Source organism: Talpa europaea (assembly GCF_964194135.1).
Source record: "Talpa europaea genome assembly, chromosome: 4".
Taxonomy (NCBI): Eukaryota; Metazoa; Chordata; class Mammalia; order Eulipotyphla; family Talpidae; genus Talpa; species Talpa europaea.
This window is the reverse complement of record NC_140070.1, coordinates 68,404,106-68,423,570: the sequence shown is the minus strand read 5'-3', so window position 1 is coordinate 68,423,570 and position 19,465 is coordinate 68,404,106. Positions and strand designations below refer to the sequence as shown.

At 35.0% G+C, this 19,465-nt stretch overlaps 1 protein-coding gene across 1 annotated transcript in view; it reads left to right on the top strand.

Annotated features, from left to right (window-relative positions):
* The window catches only part of PDCD10 (programmed cell death 10), a gene marked incomplete at both ends in the record, with an annotated part of 29,345 nt that extends 10,159 nt beyond the window's left edge, over positions 1 to 19,186 (top strand). The window contains 6 exons of the mRNA XM_084231625.1: positions 2,376 to 2,429; positions 6,579 to 6,696; positions 8,334 to 8,460; positions 15,827 to 15,905; positions 16,166 to 16,248; positions 19,105 to 19,186. Of these exons, the coding sequence (XP_084087751.1) occupies positions 2,376 to 2,429; positions 6,579 to 6,696; positions 8,334 to 8,460; positions 15,827 to 15,905; positions 16,166 to 16,248; positions 19,105 to 19,186 (543 nt within the window). The remainder of the gene's footprint in view (positions 1 to 2,375; positions 2,430 to 6,578; positions 6,697 to 8,333; positions 8,461 to 15,826; positions 15,906 to 16,165; positions 16,249 to 19,104) is intronic.
* Positions 19,187 to 19,465: the final 279 nt, after the last annotated feature.

Below are 19,465 nucleotides of genomic sequence, written 5' to 3'. Positions count from 1 at the left end.
ACTGTTATAACCCACAGCTTTAAAAAAGTTCTGGACTTGTTAGTAAAAGTGGAAACGAAATGGAAATTCTTTTCTGTATAAACTAATCTAAAATCTCCATACCCCCATGTTTTAACACTGAAGAAACCATACTTGGGAGAACTGCCATGGAAAAGGATTTTAAGAAACCACACTCTTCAAGGACTTATTCAAATCTTAAATCATTATAAGGACTTTATATTGAAGCAAAATTGATCCCATTAATTTCCATATAGCCAGTTTCTTAAATTGATTTTCTGTGCATTTAGGACTATAGTCTCTTTCTTTGTATCTCTCACACTGACTTTCTTACACTTGATAGAAGTTCCAGGTAGTCCTATATCAGAAATTACATGCCTAAAAGAGAGGTTTTTTTTTTTTTTTTAATAGGAAAGAAACAATTTCCTGCTGCATAGGCTGAATTTATAAATAATTTTAATAACAATACAGATAAATTCATTTATGGGAGATTAAATTCCATTCAATAAGTAACTTTTGTGCCTTTATGCCGGCTACTGCCTGGTCATTGCAGATGTCATATGAATAGCAAAGCCTAGTGAGTTGATTACAAGTTATATGGGTATATAACAGAGTTCTGGTATGCTGCTTCATAGCTCACAGATTTTATTAGGCATTTGACCTTCCCCTTTATTTTCTAAGGTACATATGTATAAACAATATAGAAATGTATAGATGTTGATTTTTTTCTTGGCTAATTTTATTAATTTTTCACTGACTGCTGGATCTCTCTTTCTACCTTTCACATACTGGACAGGACAGTACAGAATGAGTTAATAATGCTGATGTTTGAAGGCACACATATGACTCAAACCTTTGATTGGTTGAAAGGGGTCAGAATACTGTGTAAACCCCCAAAAAAGGAAATTAGTTCTTGTCAGGGTATAGAAACATTCATGCTGGCTGGCTGCCTTTCCCATCCTAGCACAAGAATTTGTGATTAGAAGAATGCTGTTTTTTTTTTTAATATTACATAGCATTCACTATCATTAAGTGAATTATGGGAAAGAAGAATTTGTTTTCATTTTTGGAAGCCTTCATTACTTTTATAAACTCCTTATATACTTGTTACTTTGCTGTATTTACCTACCTGGGCCCCTGGTGTCGTCCTTTTTACCTACTAAGGCAATGCTAGATTATATAAGATATGTAGAAGCTAAGCTTTGTAGAAGTTATGTGCTAAATTAAATCATTCATTGTTTACTTTTAGAGATAAATTGTTTGTCTGGAGATTTTGTTGCTTTTGCTTTGTGATTAAAGTGAATACTCCTAGGAAGATAAGGTTATTGGCATTTTTGTCTTAATTAAATTATTTAAAGTTTTAGAGATTCTAGGGGAGTGTGTGTGTGTGTTATAAAGTAAAATGTGCTACATTTTCATTGCTTGTAGGGATTAAAAGGAGTATTTGCTGTATGTTATATGGGCATAATTTTTTTATGGGACTATTCTACTTGCATAAAAATCTGTAAAGGTTTCATTGTTTTTGTCCATTTGATATTGTTCCTAATGTAAAATAGGTAAGTTGAGTTTTATTGAGCCCAGTCCTTAAAAGAACTAAAAATATCTGCATTTAGTTATTGCTAGTTATTTTAAACCTAGCAGATAACTATTAAACAATGGGGCTATTTTTATGAAATTGTATGTCACCTTTGATTTACTGCAAAAATGAATTATAAAAGTGCAGCAAACATATATCTTTCAGCTAAATCACATATTTGATATAAAAATTAAGGAATTTTATTAAATTTCTGACTTAGTACTTTAACTACTAATAACTTTTAATCCTGATAAGATAGAGGACAAATATAACCACTTCTGAAATCTAGATGATGCAGATTTCAGTTTGAATTACAGTCCTTTTATTAGCACTGTTTGCTTATTAATAAAATACACTAATCTCAGCTTCATCCTTGGCTGATAATTGAGAAGCAATTAAAAAAGGAGGTCATAAGTATAAAGCATCTTAATAAATGTTTTCTTGGTATTGGTCATTACAAACATACACACACACATAATTTGCACATAATTGTAAGAGCATTGAGAGTTAATCCTGAACTCTGTTATAAAAATTATAAAATCTACCCTTAAGGTAGAATGTATCTTATTTTCTTATAAAAGGAGTATCTCAGGAACTGATCCATACCTTGATTTTTCATGATTTCTAATAAAAATTTTAGATAGCATGTCTATTTGAAGAATTATGGTGATTTGCAATCACTGGCAAGTATCTTTGTTAACTGAATGATAGATTTATGAAAGCTATTACTACAAAGTAAAATATCAGAAATGGGCATTTTTGAAAAATTGATACTAATAAGGATTTAAAATTTTTATTTCAGCTAGAACGAGTAAATCTGTCTGCAGCTCAGACACTGAGAGCAGCTTTCATTAAGGTAAAGCACAAATAATTTATTGTGATGATTAATAGGTTTTCTATATATATGGGATAATTGCCAATTTATTTCCTTTTAGTGAAAACTGTTCAACCATCTTGTTCCCGTGTTAATGTTCTCTGTAAAGCTTAAAACACTTCCAGAAAGTGAACTGGAACAGATGCTCTTTATCATCATTTATCTTTTTTGTCACTTCGTGCATTTGAAACTGACTTCTTTGGAGTGTTCTCCTTAGCTTTACAGCAGATCTTTGAGTTCTTTTCCTTTTATTTGACTTGATTAAAACTTTTTTTAAGATTATAACTCAAAATGATCTAATTGTTCTTTAACTATACAGCATAAACAATGTTTTTGAATTCCCTTAATGGGAATTAAGGATTCCTGGAAAGTCTACAAGTTAACAAGTCACTCAGAGTTAAGTTTTTACATTGTCTCTAAATGTGAGCTGCTCAGTCAGTAATCACTGGCCACATGTTGCTTTTGAGCACTTTGGCTAGTTGGAATTGAGTTGTGATTCAAATATAAAAGTCACACTAGATTTTGAAGACTTCATACAAGAAAAGAGTGTAAAGTGACTCAGTAAAATAAATGAATTACATGTTGGAATGATGCTATCTTAAGTGCGTTCTTAAAATAATTTCCTGTTTCTTTTTATTATTTTAATGTGGCTATTAGAAAATTTAAAGTTACATAAGCTCTTATTTGTAGCTTGCATTATAATTTTTAATTGCGTATCTACTTTTCTTCCTATAAAACTTTATCCACTTGCCCCTCCCAAGTTTATGTCAGAGTGCCCACAGCTTTAATTTTTATTTACTTTTTTGTGTGTTTGTTTCCATCAATACCTAAGACTACGTAATATTTCAGGTAAAGCATTTTAATGTTAAATCTAGAATACATTTATACTTAAGTTTCATTGGAGTTAAAACTGTACATCCATCTAGCTTGGTATCTTTTTGTGGCAAAGATTAGTGACACCACTCTTAATGAGCAGCTTAGGTGATGTCTTTAGACATCTTTTATATATTACCACAAGAATTTACATTGTATATATTGGATTATACCTATTTTGACCTGATAATACTCAAATATGGTGCTTGTATACATATGCATTCTAACCTTATTAAGATGCTTCCTTCATTAGGTTAATGAAGAGAATTAACAAAGCAACACAATCAGTTTTTTTCCTCCCTCCTTTGAGTATCAGTGTGATTTTGGAATGACCTTTTTGATCTTAGGGAGGCATGATGGGGGATTATTTTAAGCATCTTTGTGGCCAAAGAAAAGTGATTAATTGCACTGTAGTATTGATAAGGCGTAAATCAGTTTTTCAGCGCTTTCCTGATACCAAGAACTGAGAGAAGATTCACCTATGTATCCTCATAAAGAATACTCTATCTGAAGTAGCAGATGATATTTGCAATGACATTCATATCAGAAATAAAATACGGTTTCTTGAAGCTTTTTATTGTTAATATCCCTATGTGATCTGATGTTTTAACACTAAAGTACAATAAAAGGAAACTGTGCTTCGAGTATGTGGATATGATAGATCTGACTTGATACATGTGTATTTTCCTATTCAAAGCACTGATAATTAGAGATAGTGAACATTATTTTGGAGGACAGCATATCAGTTTTGCACTGATTTATTCTTAATTATATTCAATTTGTTTAATTTCCAATGAGATTAAAGGAGGGCATGTATTGAAAAATGAGGTTTTTGAGTTTTTTTAAAACTATAACTTTTTTAGAAAAAGATTTGGAAAAACTGAACTGATCATATGCCCATATGTGTGTGTGTTTTCATATTTCTAGTTCTTGGTCCATGAAAACTGTAATATTTATCAGGCTTTAATACCTACTTTTGTTTGGAGAAAAAGAATTAAAATAAATTTTCCCCAAATAAAGTAATACTGTCTTCTTAAGATGTCTGTTCTCCATGATTCCTCTCCCCTTTGGGTGGTTCTGATATGTTGGCTGTTGAGAATCACTGATCCACAGGAGGGGATATTACTGCCCTTGGAATAGTTTCTCTCACAGTTTGATTCATCCATAAATTGTGTACTCACAGAGTTCAAGGTTGTATTCTGGGAGAAAATCTGAATGTATAGATAGTTAATCTCTGATTTAAAGATTGATATCCTTAATTTGTCAGCCAGGCATTAGGTAAATTTAAGACTTTTAAAATAAAAAGTAAATAACTGAACCAGGACATCAACCAGAATATACTAAGTACAGAAGGTAATAAATAAGACTGCTGTTCTCAAACCATGTGTTGAGGTATCCTAGCATCCCACAGCAAATTCAGTGTGATGAGCTATTTAATAATTTTGAAGGAACACAGTGATCCTCACTATCTTTTTGACACTTTGTGCTACTTAAGGTAGTTTGCAGTTTCAATATATTGAGCTACATTCCTTTCAATGATGTCATATCTTTGTGAGGTTAGACTTTTGGCCACTCCTGTGATAAAAAGCAAGTACCACACAATAATCAGGAAATGAGGATGGCAGGGTCTAAGGTAATTTGAACATTTGAGATACTGTATAGTGCCCAACAAATACACAGATTTCAGTAAGTAACCATAATTATTTCAGAATGAGGTAAAATAATTTTCTTTCATATTATGTATTCTTTTAAAGCTGACATGTTAGGATATATGTAATTATTGTTTCAATCTAATAATAACAACACTATTAAATATTTCTTTTGGCACCAACTGCATTGTTAACTGAAAAAGTTAATAACCTCTTAAATTTCTAATGCCCCAGCTTTGGCAATTTGGGTCTTCAGACCAACTTGCTCTTGAAAAGTTTGTACTTGAACTTTCAGCATTTAACCTTTATTATAATTTAATCAGAGAAATGTTTTTCGACTGGCATTCTCTGTAAGCACATTGAGGATAGTCTCCTGCCCTCTAGATAATGCATTATATTGGTAAATGTACTGCTGCTTAGGGAAGGAAGATAAATGATGGTTACAGAAGCTTATTATTTAAATAGTGTGGTATTTGTAATTTTGGGCCATTTCACCAAATTAATAATGTTCATAGTATCTTAAACCATCTTTTAAAACCTTTAAAAAGTAACAGCTTTTAAAGGTACCTCCTTTTTTTTAGAAATAGATTTTATCCTAAACATAATCATGGAAGGGAAAGTTGAAACAAGGCATCAAAAAATGGAATTTACTAGGACATACTTTGTTATTAATCATCTATTGAAATGATTTCCCTAAATAGCATTTGACGGCAGTTAAAATGATCCCAGGATTGAGATAAATGTGTATACTTTCTTTTTCCATATTACTTCACAGCCTTTCAGTTTTTGATACTTGAAGCCGAATGAGAAACAAGGTGTTATAATGGAAAGAGCAAAAGGAGCAGAAGAAAGTGGGATCTGCAGTGATATAATGGGATTGAAGAGGCAGAGATTAAATGTGCTTGACAAATAAGGAAGCAAATAGATTGCCACCTGGTTAAGATCATAAATTGTGTTTCTATTTACTATTTAATGTCAGGGCAAAAAAGTAAAGACATTATCAGCATAATGATTAAAATTGGCAGACATTCTAAAAGAAATTTAGAGTGTGATTATAAAATTAAAAAAATAATAAAATGGAACAAAATTATTGCGGAAGTCCAGAATCTGAACATTCACTTGGTAAACTCAGAACTCTTTATGCTCAGTCCTGAAATGGCCAGATAGTTTCAGTGCCAAAGGAAGTGTAAGTAAATAACAGACCAATGTAGACTCACTAGTGAAACAAGGTGATAGAGGATTAGTGATGTTCTGAAAGCTAGTAAAGGTAATGTTCTGCCTTCATTGATATTCACGTCATATTTTATGAAATTACTGAAAAAGTAATTGATGGGTTATCAGAATACATATAATCTTTATTTTTATCTTTGATATTAGTATGACTGCAAGAGAGTATAAAGAACTAGGAAATGTTAAATATTTTATGTTCAAGTGGGACGTGTAGCTTAAAAACTGTAACAAAACATTTGTGAATATCTTCATTACACCTTATGTACAAAGATTTCTGCCATTATAAACTGAAGTTCTCAACGGGTTTCAGACAATAAGGTTTTGGCCTCAAAATACTATTTTGTTTCTGTAACGCAAACCTACTTTCTCTTTCTAATAGGCGGAAAAAGAAAATCCAGGACTCACACAAGATATCATTATGAAAATTTTAGAGAAAAAAAGTGTAGAAGTTAATTTTACAGAATCTCTTCTTCGAATGGCAGCTGATGATGTAGAAGGTATCAGAAAGAATTTTCTTTGGTTTTCCTACAGTTGTTGAAAAGCACTTCCTCTCAATCTTTATTATTTGACAAAAGGGCTTTCCTTCTTTCCTCCTCCTGCTGATGTTATTAATTTTGTGATGGTAGTGGATAAAAGTATATATTAAATAGAAAGTAGTTCTTGCTTTGGGTTTTATATTTGTTAGATTTAATATAAATCACTTGAAGTATAGTGTGATGCATGCTTTACTGTTTTCCCCTATTAATATATTTATAAGTTTTATTTTTACTAAGTGGTAGATCCCGTTGGTTATTTTATGTTAACTATACAAATAGCAGTTTGAAGGAACTAGATTTGTTTTTCACTTTAATGTACTTTTTTTTGGCCTGCACAGATTTAAGAGGCGAATACAATAACCATTCTCTTTGTGTCTTATTTTTTTTTTTTAATTATTAGAAATGGATTTACTAGTCCTGTTCCACTAAGTTAGAACAAAGGGTAAAATTTTCCATTATTAAGGGAGAAAAAAAGTGGATTTTTATTTTTAATTGTATTCTTTATTGTAGTAATTTGGGCAATGTTTACAACACTGTATGATTTAGGGGTACAGGATCACATCTCTTCAGATATATGTTACCACACCATAGCCAGCACCAAAGCACCAATAATCCTACGCTAAAGTTTATTGACTCCATCCTACTTTTGCTCCCCATAACCTACCTTCCCCAGTCTGCTGCCTCAATTTTGAAGTCAGATTTCTAGGGTTTCTTTTGCTTTAGTTTTCTTGCTCCTTTGTTTCTTCATGTTCCACATACGATTATAATCACCTGATATTTGTCTTTCTCCTTCTGACTTATTTCAGTTGTGAAAAAGACAAAGATTTATCTTATCCCAGTCTTATCCCAGTTGTGAAAAAGACAAAGATTTCATCCAAAAGTAGATTTTGAGTTCATAACTGATAGTATAGTCCTCATCAAGATTTGAGCACTTGCTGCCTTGCTAGGCTAAGTCTATCTCATGTTTTGGTAGATTTGTAATGTTTCCATGTCTATGAATCTGTTAGTAAACTTACATTGTCTTTGCCTCGTGGAATTGAATTTCCCTTCCAAAATTAATGTTCTGTGAGCTCAGCCCTTGTGTTGGATTTTTGTTGGTACTCCCAGTGAGATTTTAAAAATGTGGTGAAGATTTTTGTGCATTGTTTGGGGTTTTGATATAATGAACCATTGTGTGTTCAATAGAGTTTATTAAAATCCTCGTCCCCGTTGGCAGATATATTGCCTTTGTATTTGTTATGAGTGTTATTACCTTAAGGTTTCCTTGTGAAGTATAGCTTCAGAGGCCCGATAAAACTATTTAGGCCTTTTTTTCCATATTTATTTATTTGTTTGTTTGTTTATGGGTCACATGGGGATTGCTATTTATCCCATATTGTCTTCATTTTCAGATGCTTTACTTGGAGGTAGTTCTATTACTAAACTAAATTGAAATCTAATGAATTCTGCTTTGCAACATGGTCTTTCTAATTATCTGACCTTTCTATCTTCATACCTTCACCCCTTTGACCATCATTGGGATTCTTAGATTTGAATTTCAGGGGTGAGGGGAGGGTTGAGTAGCTTTTTATTGTTTTTTTTTTTTTTTTCCCCATCAGAGTACATGATTGAACGACCAGAGCCAGAATTCCAGGACCTAAATGAAAAGGCACGAGCACTTAAACAGATTCTCAGTAAGATCCCAGATGAGATTAATGACAGAGTGAGGTTTCTGCAGACAATCAAGTAAGCAATTTTTTTTTTCTTTTTGCTTCTCCTTTTGTTAAAAATACTTCTAAGGAACCACTTGTTCTGGATTTTTATTTTGATATTAATACTAAAGTAAATTAATAATTTGAAGTGTTTAAATGCTACATTTTTATTATTAACTTCTAAGTGGTGGGATTTAGTTTTAGAGTATAATAACATTTTTTATTATATTTAGCAACAGTGAATGAATTGTAAATAAACTGGAATGTAATTTGAACCACATAAATAATGGAAATATGTAAATGACAGATTGAAGTGAATAGAGAAGTTGTATAAATTAGATTGTTGATAACAGGGGAAACCATTATTGTTTTTATTCCAAAAATAACACAGGTCTTTAGGATAGTAATGTACTCTTAGGTGTGGCTAGCATTTTCTGGTTTGGATCAGATTGTTAACTATCAAGTCCCTGCCTTTGGAATGCAGGTTAAAGAAGAATGAGAATAGAACTGAGACTGGAAGGCTGACTGGTGAGCAACAGCAAGTGGGGGCATCCTAGCTATGTCAGTGGTAATAAACCAGGGGCAAGAGGACGGGAGAAAGAGGGAAGAATGCTCGTTTTCTTCAGCCTCAGTTATGGAAAACAAAAGAAAGCTGGGAATAGTTATAATGGCATTACCTTTTTAGTATAACCACAAGTAGAAAATGCTAGAAAGTAAAGATTTAGCACAGGTCTTGTTCTGGGACAGGCTGCTTTATACACCGTGTCTAAATTTAAAGAACCTAAGGAAGCACACTTGAAGTATTAACCTCATCTCTCAGAAATAGCATTCTTGGGCCTCCCCTGGTGGCGCAGGTGGTTGAATGCAGCGCTATGAAGCTGTCCGCAGCCTCTATAGTCCTGGTTTGATCCCAGCCGGCAGGCGAGGGTCCCACATGGAGCGGCAGACCTCTCCTGTCATGCCCGCTGCTCCCTCAGCAGTGTTTTTCATCAGTCTGCCTGTTCTGCTCCTCGCTCTGTCTCTGGTGAATCCTCGCACCCTCCTGCACATCTGGTCTGTACCCCAGTTCTCATATAAATAAATAAATAAATCTTTAAAAAAAAGAAAAAGCATTCTTTGTAATTACCATTGCAATATGTTGTTTTAACTGGTTTTGACACCTCTTTTGAGTGATATTGAGGGAAGAGTATGTCACATTTTAGACAGTAATGATTCATTATGGGTATGCAAACCAGCTATGAAGACTTGACCCTCCTCTTCTTTGACAATAATTGAGGACCAGAAAGTACAATAAAGGCTTTTCATTGGTTAGCCAAAATCCATTTCACAGGAATAAACCTTAAGGTAAATATTTTACCTTTAAAGGAAAACCCGACTTCCTTTAACTATTTTTAATATGTCAGGAAAGAAGTCAACTGTTGTGGATTTTTTTTTTAAAGATTTATTTATTTATGCATACAAGAACTGGGGTACAGGCCAGAAGTGTGGGGGGTGAGAGGATTCACCAGAGACAGAGCGGAGAACAGAACAGGCAGATCGACTAAAGTACACTGCTGAGGGGAGCAGTGGGTGAGTCAGGAGAGGTCTGCTGCACCATGTGGGTAGCTCCCTGGCCAGCTGGAAATTGAACTTATGCTGCAGAGGCTGCAGACAGCTTCATAGGTTGCCTCTTAACCCCTTGTGCCTTGTGCCACCAGGGAGGCCCTGGATTTTTTTTTTTTTTTTTAAAAGGAAATGTGTTTGGACATAAAAGGAACTCAGACACATTTATTTCTAAAATCTAGAGCACTTTACATGTATTTACTTATTACAACACCCCAATAATAGATGAGGAAGTGAAGCACAAGAAATTAAGTAACTTTCTCAAGGCCACAGACCTTATATGTTGGTAGAGCTGTGTTTAAACCCAAGCAGTTTGACTCCAGGGATTTCTCTGCTATTTCTCAATTGTGGATTCATAATGTTGGTACTGATAATTGAGGGAGAAAAAGTTTTTTACTTTTTGGAAGAAGTGTGATAAAGGACATCTTATATAAAATGCCAGCATAGGTAATGGAATTTGTGAATAGTGTTGTGGAAGCCTCAGTAGAAATGGTAGGCCCAAAACCCTTATCTTGATGCCTTGACACTATTTTACTTCCCTAGGGAGTTCCTGAGGCATCTGTGCTAAACCCATTGTGGCTCTAAAAAGAGAGTTTGAGAACCACGTTATTAACAACTCTATTTTATTTTTTTTAAGATTTATTTTTTATTTTATTTAATTTATTTATACAAGCACTGGGGTATAGTCAGAAGCGCGGGAGGGTGAGAGAATTCACCAGAGCCAGAGCGGAGAGCAGAACAGGCAGAAGGACCGAAGTACACTGCTGAGGGGAGCAGCGGGAGGCAGGAGAGGTCTGCGTGCCATGTGGGACCCTCCTCCGGTGGCCGGGGGAGCAGCCGGGGATCGAACCGGCACCGCAGAGGCTGCGGGCAGCTTCGCAACCCAGCGCTCAAATGCTCGCCACGGGGGAGCCCCCAACAACTCTATTTTAATCATAAGGAAATTGTGGTCAAAAAGCCTGAGAGTATTGTCCATTATCATTGACAAAGGCTGAATTAGCATCTTGACTCTATGGGGTAATAGTAATATTTCATTGTAGTGTTCTGGGCTGTACTCAGCACAACTGAGTTGAAATTAATGATAATTAAAATTAGTTTCATAATCACTTTAGAAAGGATAATATTCCATAAGAAGTAGATGATGTTATATATTATTTCCTAACCTAAAATTCAACTATGTATGAATTAACATACATAGTTACTATGTTAGCAACTATGTATGAATTACACCACAGTTTTGTGGTGTAATTATTTGTATCACTGATTGATATGTATAGTATATCTACATTCATTAATACATTTTGCTACACTTCTGCTTATCTGTTCACAAGTTGATGGATAAAATTGCAACAAAATAAAAAACTGGTTTATCCTTTTGGAGTATTGAACAGCGACTATTTTTCTTTCTTATTTTTAGCAATGTTTTCCAATAAGCGTTTATCAAATATATTTACTTTATTTGTGCAGGTACCAAGTACCTGTACATGTTATAGTTTCTATTAGAGTAGAAAAATGATACCTATCAGTTAACTATTCAGGTGGTTTATATATATTAGCAGACCTAGATTTGAGTCTCCATTCCAACATTGAGCTTTTATGGTCTTAGCTAATTGCTTATCCTCAGTAATTTTAGTTTCTACCTGTGAAAATGAGGATATCCATAAGAATTGAAAGAAATGTGCTTAAAGTGCATAGCACTGAACCTAGCATACTCTGAATATATGCTGTAACACTATGAAATAGGACTTTCCCCCTTCTCTATCGAGTTGATTAAGAAAAATGATGTAGCAAACAAATGCTTTAAAGTTATTTTAATTATTGAATGTTTTGTTTGATTACATTTATTGCTTACGCAAATATTATTACTTCAGTGTTTAAGTCTGATACATTCCAATTAATGGATGACCAGTAGAAATTCGTCATCTAGTCTTTACAGTAGAAAGTTACACATTTATTTATTTGTTCTTTGTAATCTTTACTTGCATATTCATAGGTGAAAAATTCACCAAGGTTTGGTTCTAAACCAAATTAAACATTTAGTATAGAAATTGCCTTCCTTTACAGTGTTTGCATAAACATGCTTTACAAATTTGGGTGACGTAATTAGAAATTACTATTTCATGCAATTTTTTGATAGAGTGAATGTTTACATTTCATTTGATAACCGTTATCCTCTCAGTATTTATATTTTCCCAAAGTTGTCCCACCGAATAGCTGCAGAATACAGAATTCCTTTCTTAGAATATACCCATATTATATATCTTAGCTCAGAATCCGTAACTCCAGATGTATATAATTACATTGTAGTTATTTTACCCTCAAGTTTCCTCTTACCTTATATGCTTAATTGCTCTGAAGAATTTTTTTGTCCTCGTATTTTCTCTTGTAGGAAACAAACCCTCAGGTAATTGCTACCACAATTTAGCTTTCCCTGGTAGCAAATCTTGGTACTATAAATAAAATGCAGTTCTTTGAACAGACAGATGACATAATATTTGACAAAAAGCTGCAGATCGGATTTAGAAAAGACCAAGCCTGGGGATAAATAGATTGGTTTATAGAATTCTTTATTAAGTTCTCATGTCAGTACTGGGTCAAACTTTACCTCTAGGCTTTAGGTTCCCAAAACAGTGGTTCATTAGCAGAATCACTTAGATAGTGTTTGTTTTGTTAAGCCTTCTTTTATTTTATTTATTTATTTAAAGATTTATTTATGCATACAAGAGCTGGGGTACAGGCCAGAGGTGCAGAAGGTGAGAGGATTCACCAGAGACAGAGTGAGGGGCAGAACAGGCAGACTGACTGAAATACACTGCTGAGGGGAGCAGCGGGTGAGCCAGGAGAGGTCTACTGCACCATGTGGGTCACCTTCCTGGCTGGGGATCGAAGTCGTGCTGCAGTAGTTGCGGACAGCTTCATAGTGCTGATGTTCAAACCCTTGCGCCACCATGAAGGCCCTGTTTAGCAGTCTTTTAAAGTATAGGCAAATTCCCAGTAATCACTAGTTGACATGGGGCCCCACACAGCAAACTTTCCCTTTTCTCTTTTGCCGCCCCTATTTGTTTGGTTGTTTTGTTTTGTCTTATGTTCCCCAGGAGGAAGCATCCAGTTTCAGAATTACTCTTTGACCTATGGAACCCAACCAAGACATATTTGGAACAACATATGTTCATCTTGTTGATTACCCCTATACATACATTTATAATCCTTCAGTAGCATTATATTTAAGTATACCACAAACTATGGTTGTGTGTAAACATCTGTCTGATACCTAATTTGTTCCATTGTGTACTTTTTTAATGGAATTAAATTGTGTATTTGAAAATTTTTTGTATTCAGAGATTTGACATTATTTAGTTGTTGAATTTGAAAATTTTCTCACTTAATAGAATATCCTAAGATACTCATTAAGCAGTAATGCATTCATGCTTATCATAGCAATACAGAAGAATTAAATTTGCTTGAAATCTAAATGAGAGGGACAGTCATATAACTAAAAGTGCTCTTACTAGGGACAAAAAAATGATAGGACAGATTTCATTTCTATATAAAATCCATTGTCCTATTTAAATATCTATAATGTTTCAGCCTGAAACCGGTGTTTTACATATAGGAAGTAATAAGTATTTGTTGAAATATTTATTAGAATCTCATCACTACTGTAGAATAGGCTAAGATATTTCTTTATACAATAATCTATATACTTGTAATTCTTAGAATGTCCTCATACTAAGTTAATAGAAATATGAAACACACTACATGTACACAGAAATCTGGACACTTTGCTTCTTGGATTTTGCCTTTAAGAACAAAGCTGAGGGCCTCCCTGGTGGCACAGCGATTGAGCGCTGGGCTGTGAAGCTGCCCGCAGCCTCTGCAGCGCCGGTTCGATCCCCAGCCGCCGGCGAGGATCCCACATGGCACGCAGACCTCTCCTGCTGCCCGCTGCTCCCCTCAGCAGTGTACTTCAGTCCTTCTGCCTATTCTGCTCCCTGCTCTGGCTCTGGTGAATTCTCTCACTCTCCCGTGCTTCTGACTGTACCCAGTGCTTATATAAATAAATAAATAAATCTTAAAAAAAAAAAATAACAAAGCTGAAACATTTTAGATATGAAATAACTAAATTCTGACATTTCTCATTAAAAAGTTAATGAGAAAATGCTTGTGATGGTTTAGATTTATAGGTCTTACTATTTTATATCTTCATTTGCATTGCATTTGTCTGGCAGAAGTTTTTGTAGCAATTTATCGTTAAGAGAATGGAAGTGAAAAAGATTGGCCTTACAGAATGTGAAGCTATCTGAGAATGCAGAACTACATTATGATCAGTTTGACAAAATAAAAATGCTGTAAAAGTAGAAATTGAAAAGGGCGCATAGGTACAAGACACAGAGTTTAGAAGAAATGGTTCAAGAATAGGAAGAATAGAGCCTCCCTGGTGGCACAGGTGGTTGACCACACCGCTGTGAAGCTGTCCCAAGCCTCTGCAGCGTGAGTGCCATCCCAGCTGGCTGCAAAGATACCAACATGGTGCAGCAGACCTCTCCTGTCTCGCCTGCTATTCCCTCTTCGCCCTCCTGCGCCTCTGGCCTGTAAACAATCCTTGTATAAATAAGTAAATCTTTAAAAAAAAAAAAATTGGAAGAATAGTCAATTCAAATGAGAAATAGGATCCTTTTGTTCCTAGGAAGAGGAGGAAGATATTGATGATAGCTGAAAAGATTAAGGTGGTGGAATATTTTAATATTCTCTCTTCTACTAATTTAAATAGTGGAAATAATGGCAGCAAAAGTTTGGTAGAGGGCAAACATGTCTTTTTTTTTTTTTTTAAAGATTTATTTATTTATACAAGCACTAGGTACAGTCAGAAGCGCGGGAGGGTGAGAGAATTCACCAGAGCCAGAACGGGGAACAGAACAGGCAGAGTGACGAAATACATTGCTGAGGGGAGCAGTGGGCACGGCAAGAGAGGTCTGTCATGCCGTGTGGGACCCTCACCGGAGCCCGGGGATCGAACCGCACTGAAGAGGCTGCGGGCAGCTTTGCATCCCAGCGTTCAACCTATGCACCACCAGGGGAGGCCCCTGAGATAAAAGAGCTGCATGTGAGGAAGAGATATTTATTTTTTTTAAGATTTATTTATGCATACAAGAACCGGGTGTAGGCCAGAGGTGCGGGTGGCTGGTAAAAGGATTCACTAGAGATAGAGTGGGGAGCAGAACAGGCTGATCTACTGAAATAACACTGCTGAGGGGAACAGCAGGCAACACGGGAGAGGTCTGCTGCACCATGTGGGTTAACTCCTTGGCCAGGGATCAAACTCATGTCATACTGGCTGGTGATAGTGCTGAGACTTTAACCACTGCACCACCAGGGAAGGCCCCAGGAACATCAAAACTATTAGGTATATAACTTAAAGTGTTAAAAAAAAAAATGAGTTGCATGAAATAGAAAAATAGCTACATTAACCTAGAGATTAGAAAAAGTCATAACTGGAAAAGTTGAGAGACAGGGGTATAGTCTTAGAAACTTGATTAAGTAATGATGAATAAAAGGTTAACAATTTGGGAAAGTCGATATTAATCGTTGAAATCTTGGTCAGCAATGCAGAAGTGAAGATCACAGAAAGGTGAAGTCTAAAACATCCACTCAACCAACTGGATAAATGTTTACCTTTGACAAAGTGTTCATATGGTGTTTAACAGTATGATTAGTAATTCTTAAATACATATATATATACAAGCAAAGGGTTTATAGGTGTGACTTTTTAAGAAGATTCTTTTTCCCTTCCTTAACAGGGATATAGCTAGTGCAATAAAAGAACTTCTTGATACAGTGAATAATGTCTTCAAGAAATATCAATACCAGAATCGCAGGGTAAGTTTAGTAGAAGCCTTGCTTATCTGTCATCCTCAATGTTGATTTACATCTAGTTTGATAAAATATTAAGGTTTGATTATTGAAACTTATTGAATCATTAACCTCTGGGTTTTCCTTGAACTTAAATACATTGTTTTAAACACTTAAAAATGCTTGTCTATCCATCCCCTGTTTTCTGTAATCTTATGTCACCTTAGCTTTTGTGTTGTTCTCTTTTCTTATTTATTATTTTTTCTTACTATTTTTATATCTTGTAGGCATTGGAACACCAAAAGAAAGAATTTGTAAAATACTCCAAAAGTTTCAGTGATACTCTGAAAACCTATTTTAAAGATGGCAAGTAAGTGTCATTTCTCATCTGTGATTTTATATGATAGCATAGCTATATAGATTGTTTCTTATTACATACCCTTTGCTATAAATACTCAAGCCAGTTGTAACTTAGATAATTAAAAATAGGAAGTGAGAGGTTGGGAAGCCAATTATTCCACTATTGTAGAGCAGAAATTAACTGACTTCTCTGAAAAGGGACAGATGGCAAATGTTTTAAGGTAGGTGGACTTGTCACAGCTACTCACTTCACCTCTACTCTTATACATTAAAAGCAGTGAAGGCAAGTGGGAAACGAGGGGGTATGGCTGTATTCTAATAAAATTTATCTGTAGACACAAAATTTGAATTTTACATAATTTTCTTGTCACATACCATTCTTTTTGGATTTTTTTTACTTTTTTTTTTTTTTTTTGGTATTTTCACCACCTGAAAATATGAAAGTATTCTTAGCTTACAGACTAACATAAACCTGGTGAGTGAAGTTGGGCTTACTGGTTTACTTCACCAACTACCTGAAGAAGTGGTTCTCAAACTTACGTAGTAGAATCACCTGCAGTGCTTGTTTAAGCACATACTGCTTTCCCAGAGTTTCTGGTTCTTTAAGCCAGGAGTAGACCCAAGAATATTCTGTGAAGTTTCCAAGATGATATTGTTGCTGCAGATGTATTGAGAATTGCTATAATAAAGTTAGAGTAGTGGTTCTCAATCCTGTCTGCTTGTTAGAAACACTTGTGGTCAGTTTAAAAAAATTCCCAGTGCCTTGCCCCCACCTTCAGAGATTCTCACTTAAGTGTGAGGCCAGGGTGTAGGTGTGTTGTAAAGTATTCCAGGTGTTTTTAAAGTGTGCAAAGTTGTTGATCCCTTGTCCAGGAAGGCAGTGGGGGAAGGGCTTTCACAGTATCACTCTTAATTGGGTAGGAATTATATTAAACAGGTAAATCATGCATTAAGATTTACATACAGTTGGTTGTATAACACTCTAGAAAGATGGGAAAATTTGTTTTTTATTATGTACACACGGACTTGAAATGTTTAAGCTGATGTGGAGACCGTATCTCCTGCAGTATCGTACCATACAGGATGTTCATTGTGCTTCAAATAGAATGCTAGCTATTGTGTGGGTATAGCATTTTATAAGTGTTTAAAGTAAAAAAATCTAAATAATGATTATTTCTTATATAATTGACAGGGACCTCTAATATTTTACCACTGAATTTTTAAGGTCCCTATGTCCATCAAATCAATACAATATTGTAATAATACTTAAAAAATAATACATTATAATGGTTATTACTTTGCAAAGCTATTCTTAGCAGTTCAAACAGGTTGAAATATTTATATTTATGTTACAAATTAAAGATCCCTCACTAAAAATCTACTAATGCCTTGGTGGTGTTATTTCATAGAATTATTGTTTGTTTAGAGGACATGATCCTTGATGGCTTAGTTTAATAGTAACAGATGTCTGAAAATAAATATATCTCTTTTTCCTCAGTGTGTCCTCTGTGAAACCTAATAACCAAAAGCACATTAAAGAATACATGATGGGATCATTTTTTTTAAAGATTCATTTATTTATGCATACAAGAACTGGGGTACAGGCCAGAGGTGTGGGAGGTGAGAGGATTCACCAGAGACAGAGTAGGGAACAGAACAGGCAGAATGACCGAAATACACTGCTGAGGGGAGCAGCGGGCGAGACAGGAGAGGTCTGCTGCGCCATGTGGGTTGCTTCTCAGTCGGCAGGGATCGAACTGGCACTGCAGAGGCTTTGGACAGTTTCACAGCGCTGCGCTCAACTGCCTGCCTACGCCGTCAGGGAAGCCCGGGAACATTATTTTTGATTCTAATTAAGTTCCACCTTGGAACAAGTACCTCAATATATGAGGATGTATTTGCATTAAGTTAATTTTTTCAGATTCTTTTTAAGAAATGTCTTGGTATGAAGATAAAACTTAGTAGCTGTAATAACTCTCAAGTTGGGCCTCCCTGATGGCTCAGGCGGTTAAGCGCCACACTGTGAGGCTGTTCGCAGCTTCTGCAGTGCAGGTTCTATCCCGGCCGGCTGGCAAAAATCCTACATGGAGAAGCAGACCTTCTGTTTCACCCACTGTTCCCCTCAGCAGTGTGTTTTGGTCAGTCTGCCTGTTCTGCTCCCAGCTCCATCTCTGGTGAATCCGCTCACCCTCCCACGCATCTAGCCTGTACCCTGGTTCTTGTATAAATAAATAAATATTTGAAAAAAAAATAACTCTGAAGTTGATGAGACCACATAATGAGACCAGGGCATCAACTTTGTGCTCCTTTCACATGAAAATGGGCAGATAGGAGAATGGGGTGCAGCACAAAGTTATTTTTAAGAACATTAGGTGTTGTCAGCTCCCAAATATTGAAATCACATGATTATTTTGCTTTAAAAGTAAATTCTAAAAATAGTTTAGTTTGTGATGAATCAGATTAAAATTAGTTTTTCGTAAAGTACTTATTATGCCTGTTGGTATACAGATTTTGAGACTGAGTATAATACTTCAGCAGATTTTATTTTGGTAACTTCTAGGAACCACCACTGGAGAACACATCTGAATCCTCTTTGACCACTATTGACCTATAAACTAGTTGAAGCCACCAATCATTATCAACCCTTCAACACTTTATTGCCAGCTATAACCACTAGGGGGCAGTAATTCCTAGATAGTGTCAAATGATGCAGGACCATTCAGTTCCAAATTGGAATAAAAGTTATGATATTACCAATCGTCTTTTTTTCTAAATTGTTGTCATTGCTGCTGTTAATGACATTAAGTATAAGTATATTTAAGAATGAGTTTTGGTTAAAATTAATACTTGTTCTTTTTTTTAACAGGGCAATAAATGTGTTCATAAGTGCCAACCGACTAATTCATCAAACCAATTTGATACTTCAGACCTTCAAAACTGTGGCCTGAAAGTTGTATATGTTAAGAGATGTACTTCTCAGTGGCGGTATGAAACTGCCTTTATCTGTAAATTTTAAAGTTTGACTGTATAAATTATCAGTCCCTCCTGAAGGGATCTAATCCAGGATGTTGAATGGGATTATTGCCATCTTACACCATATTTTTGTAAAATGTAGCTTAATCATAATCTCACACTGAAGATTTTGCATCACTTTTGCTATTATCATTCTTTTAAGAATTATAAGCCAAAAGAATTTACGCCTTAATGTGTCATTATATAACATTCCT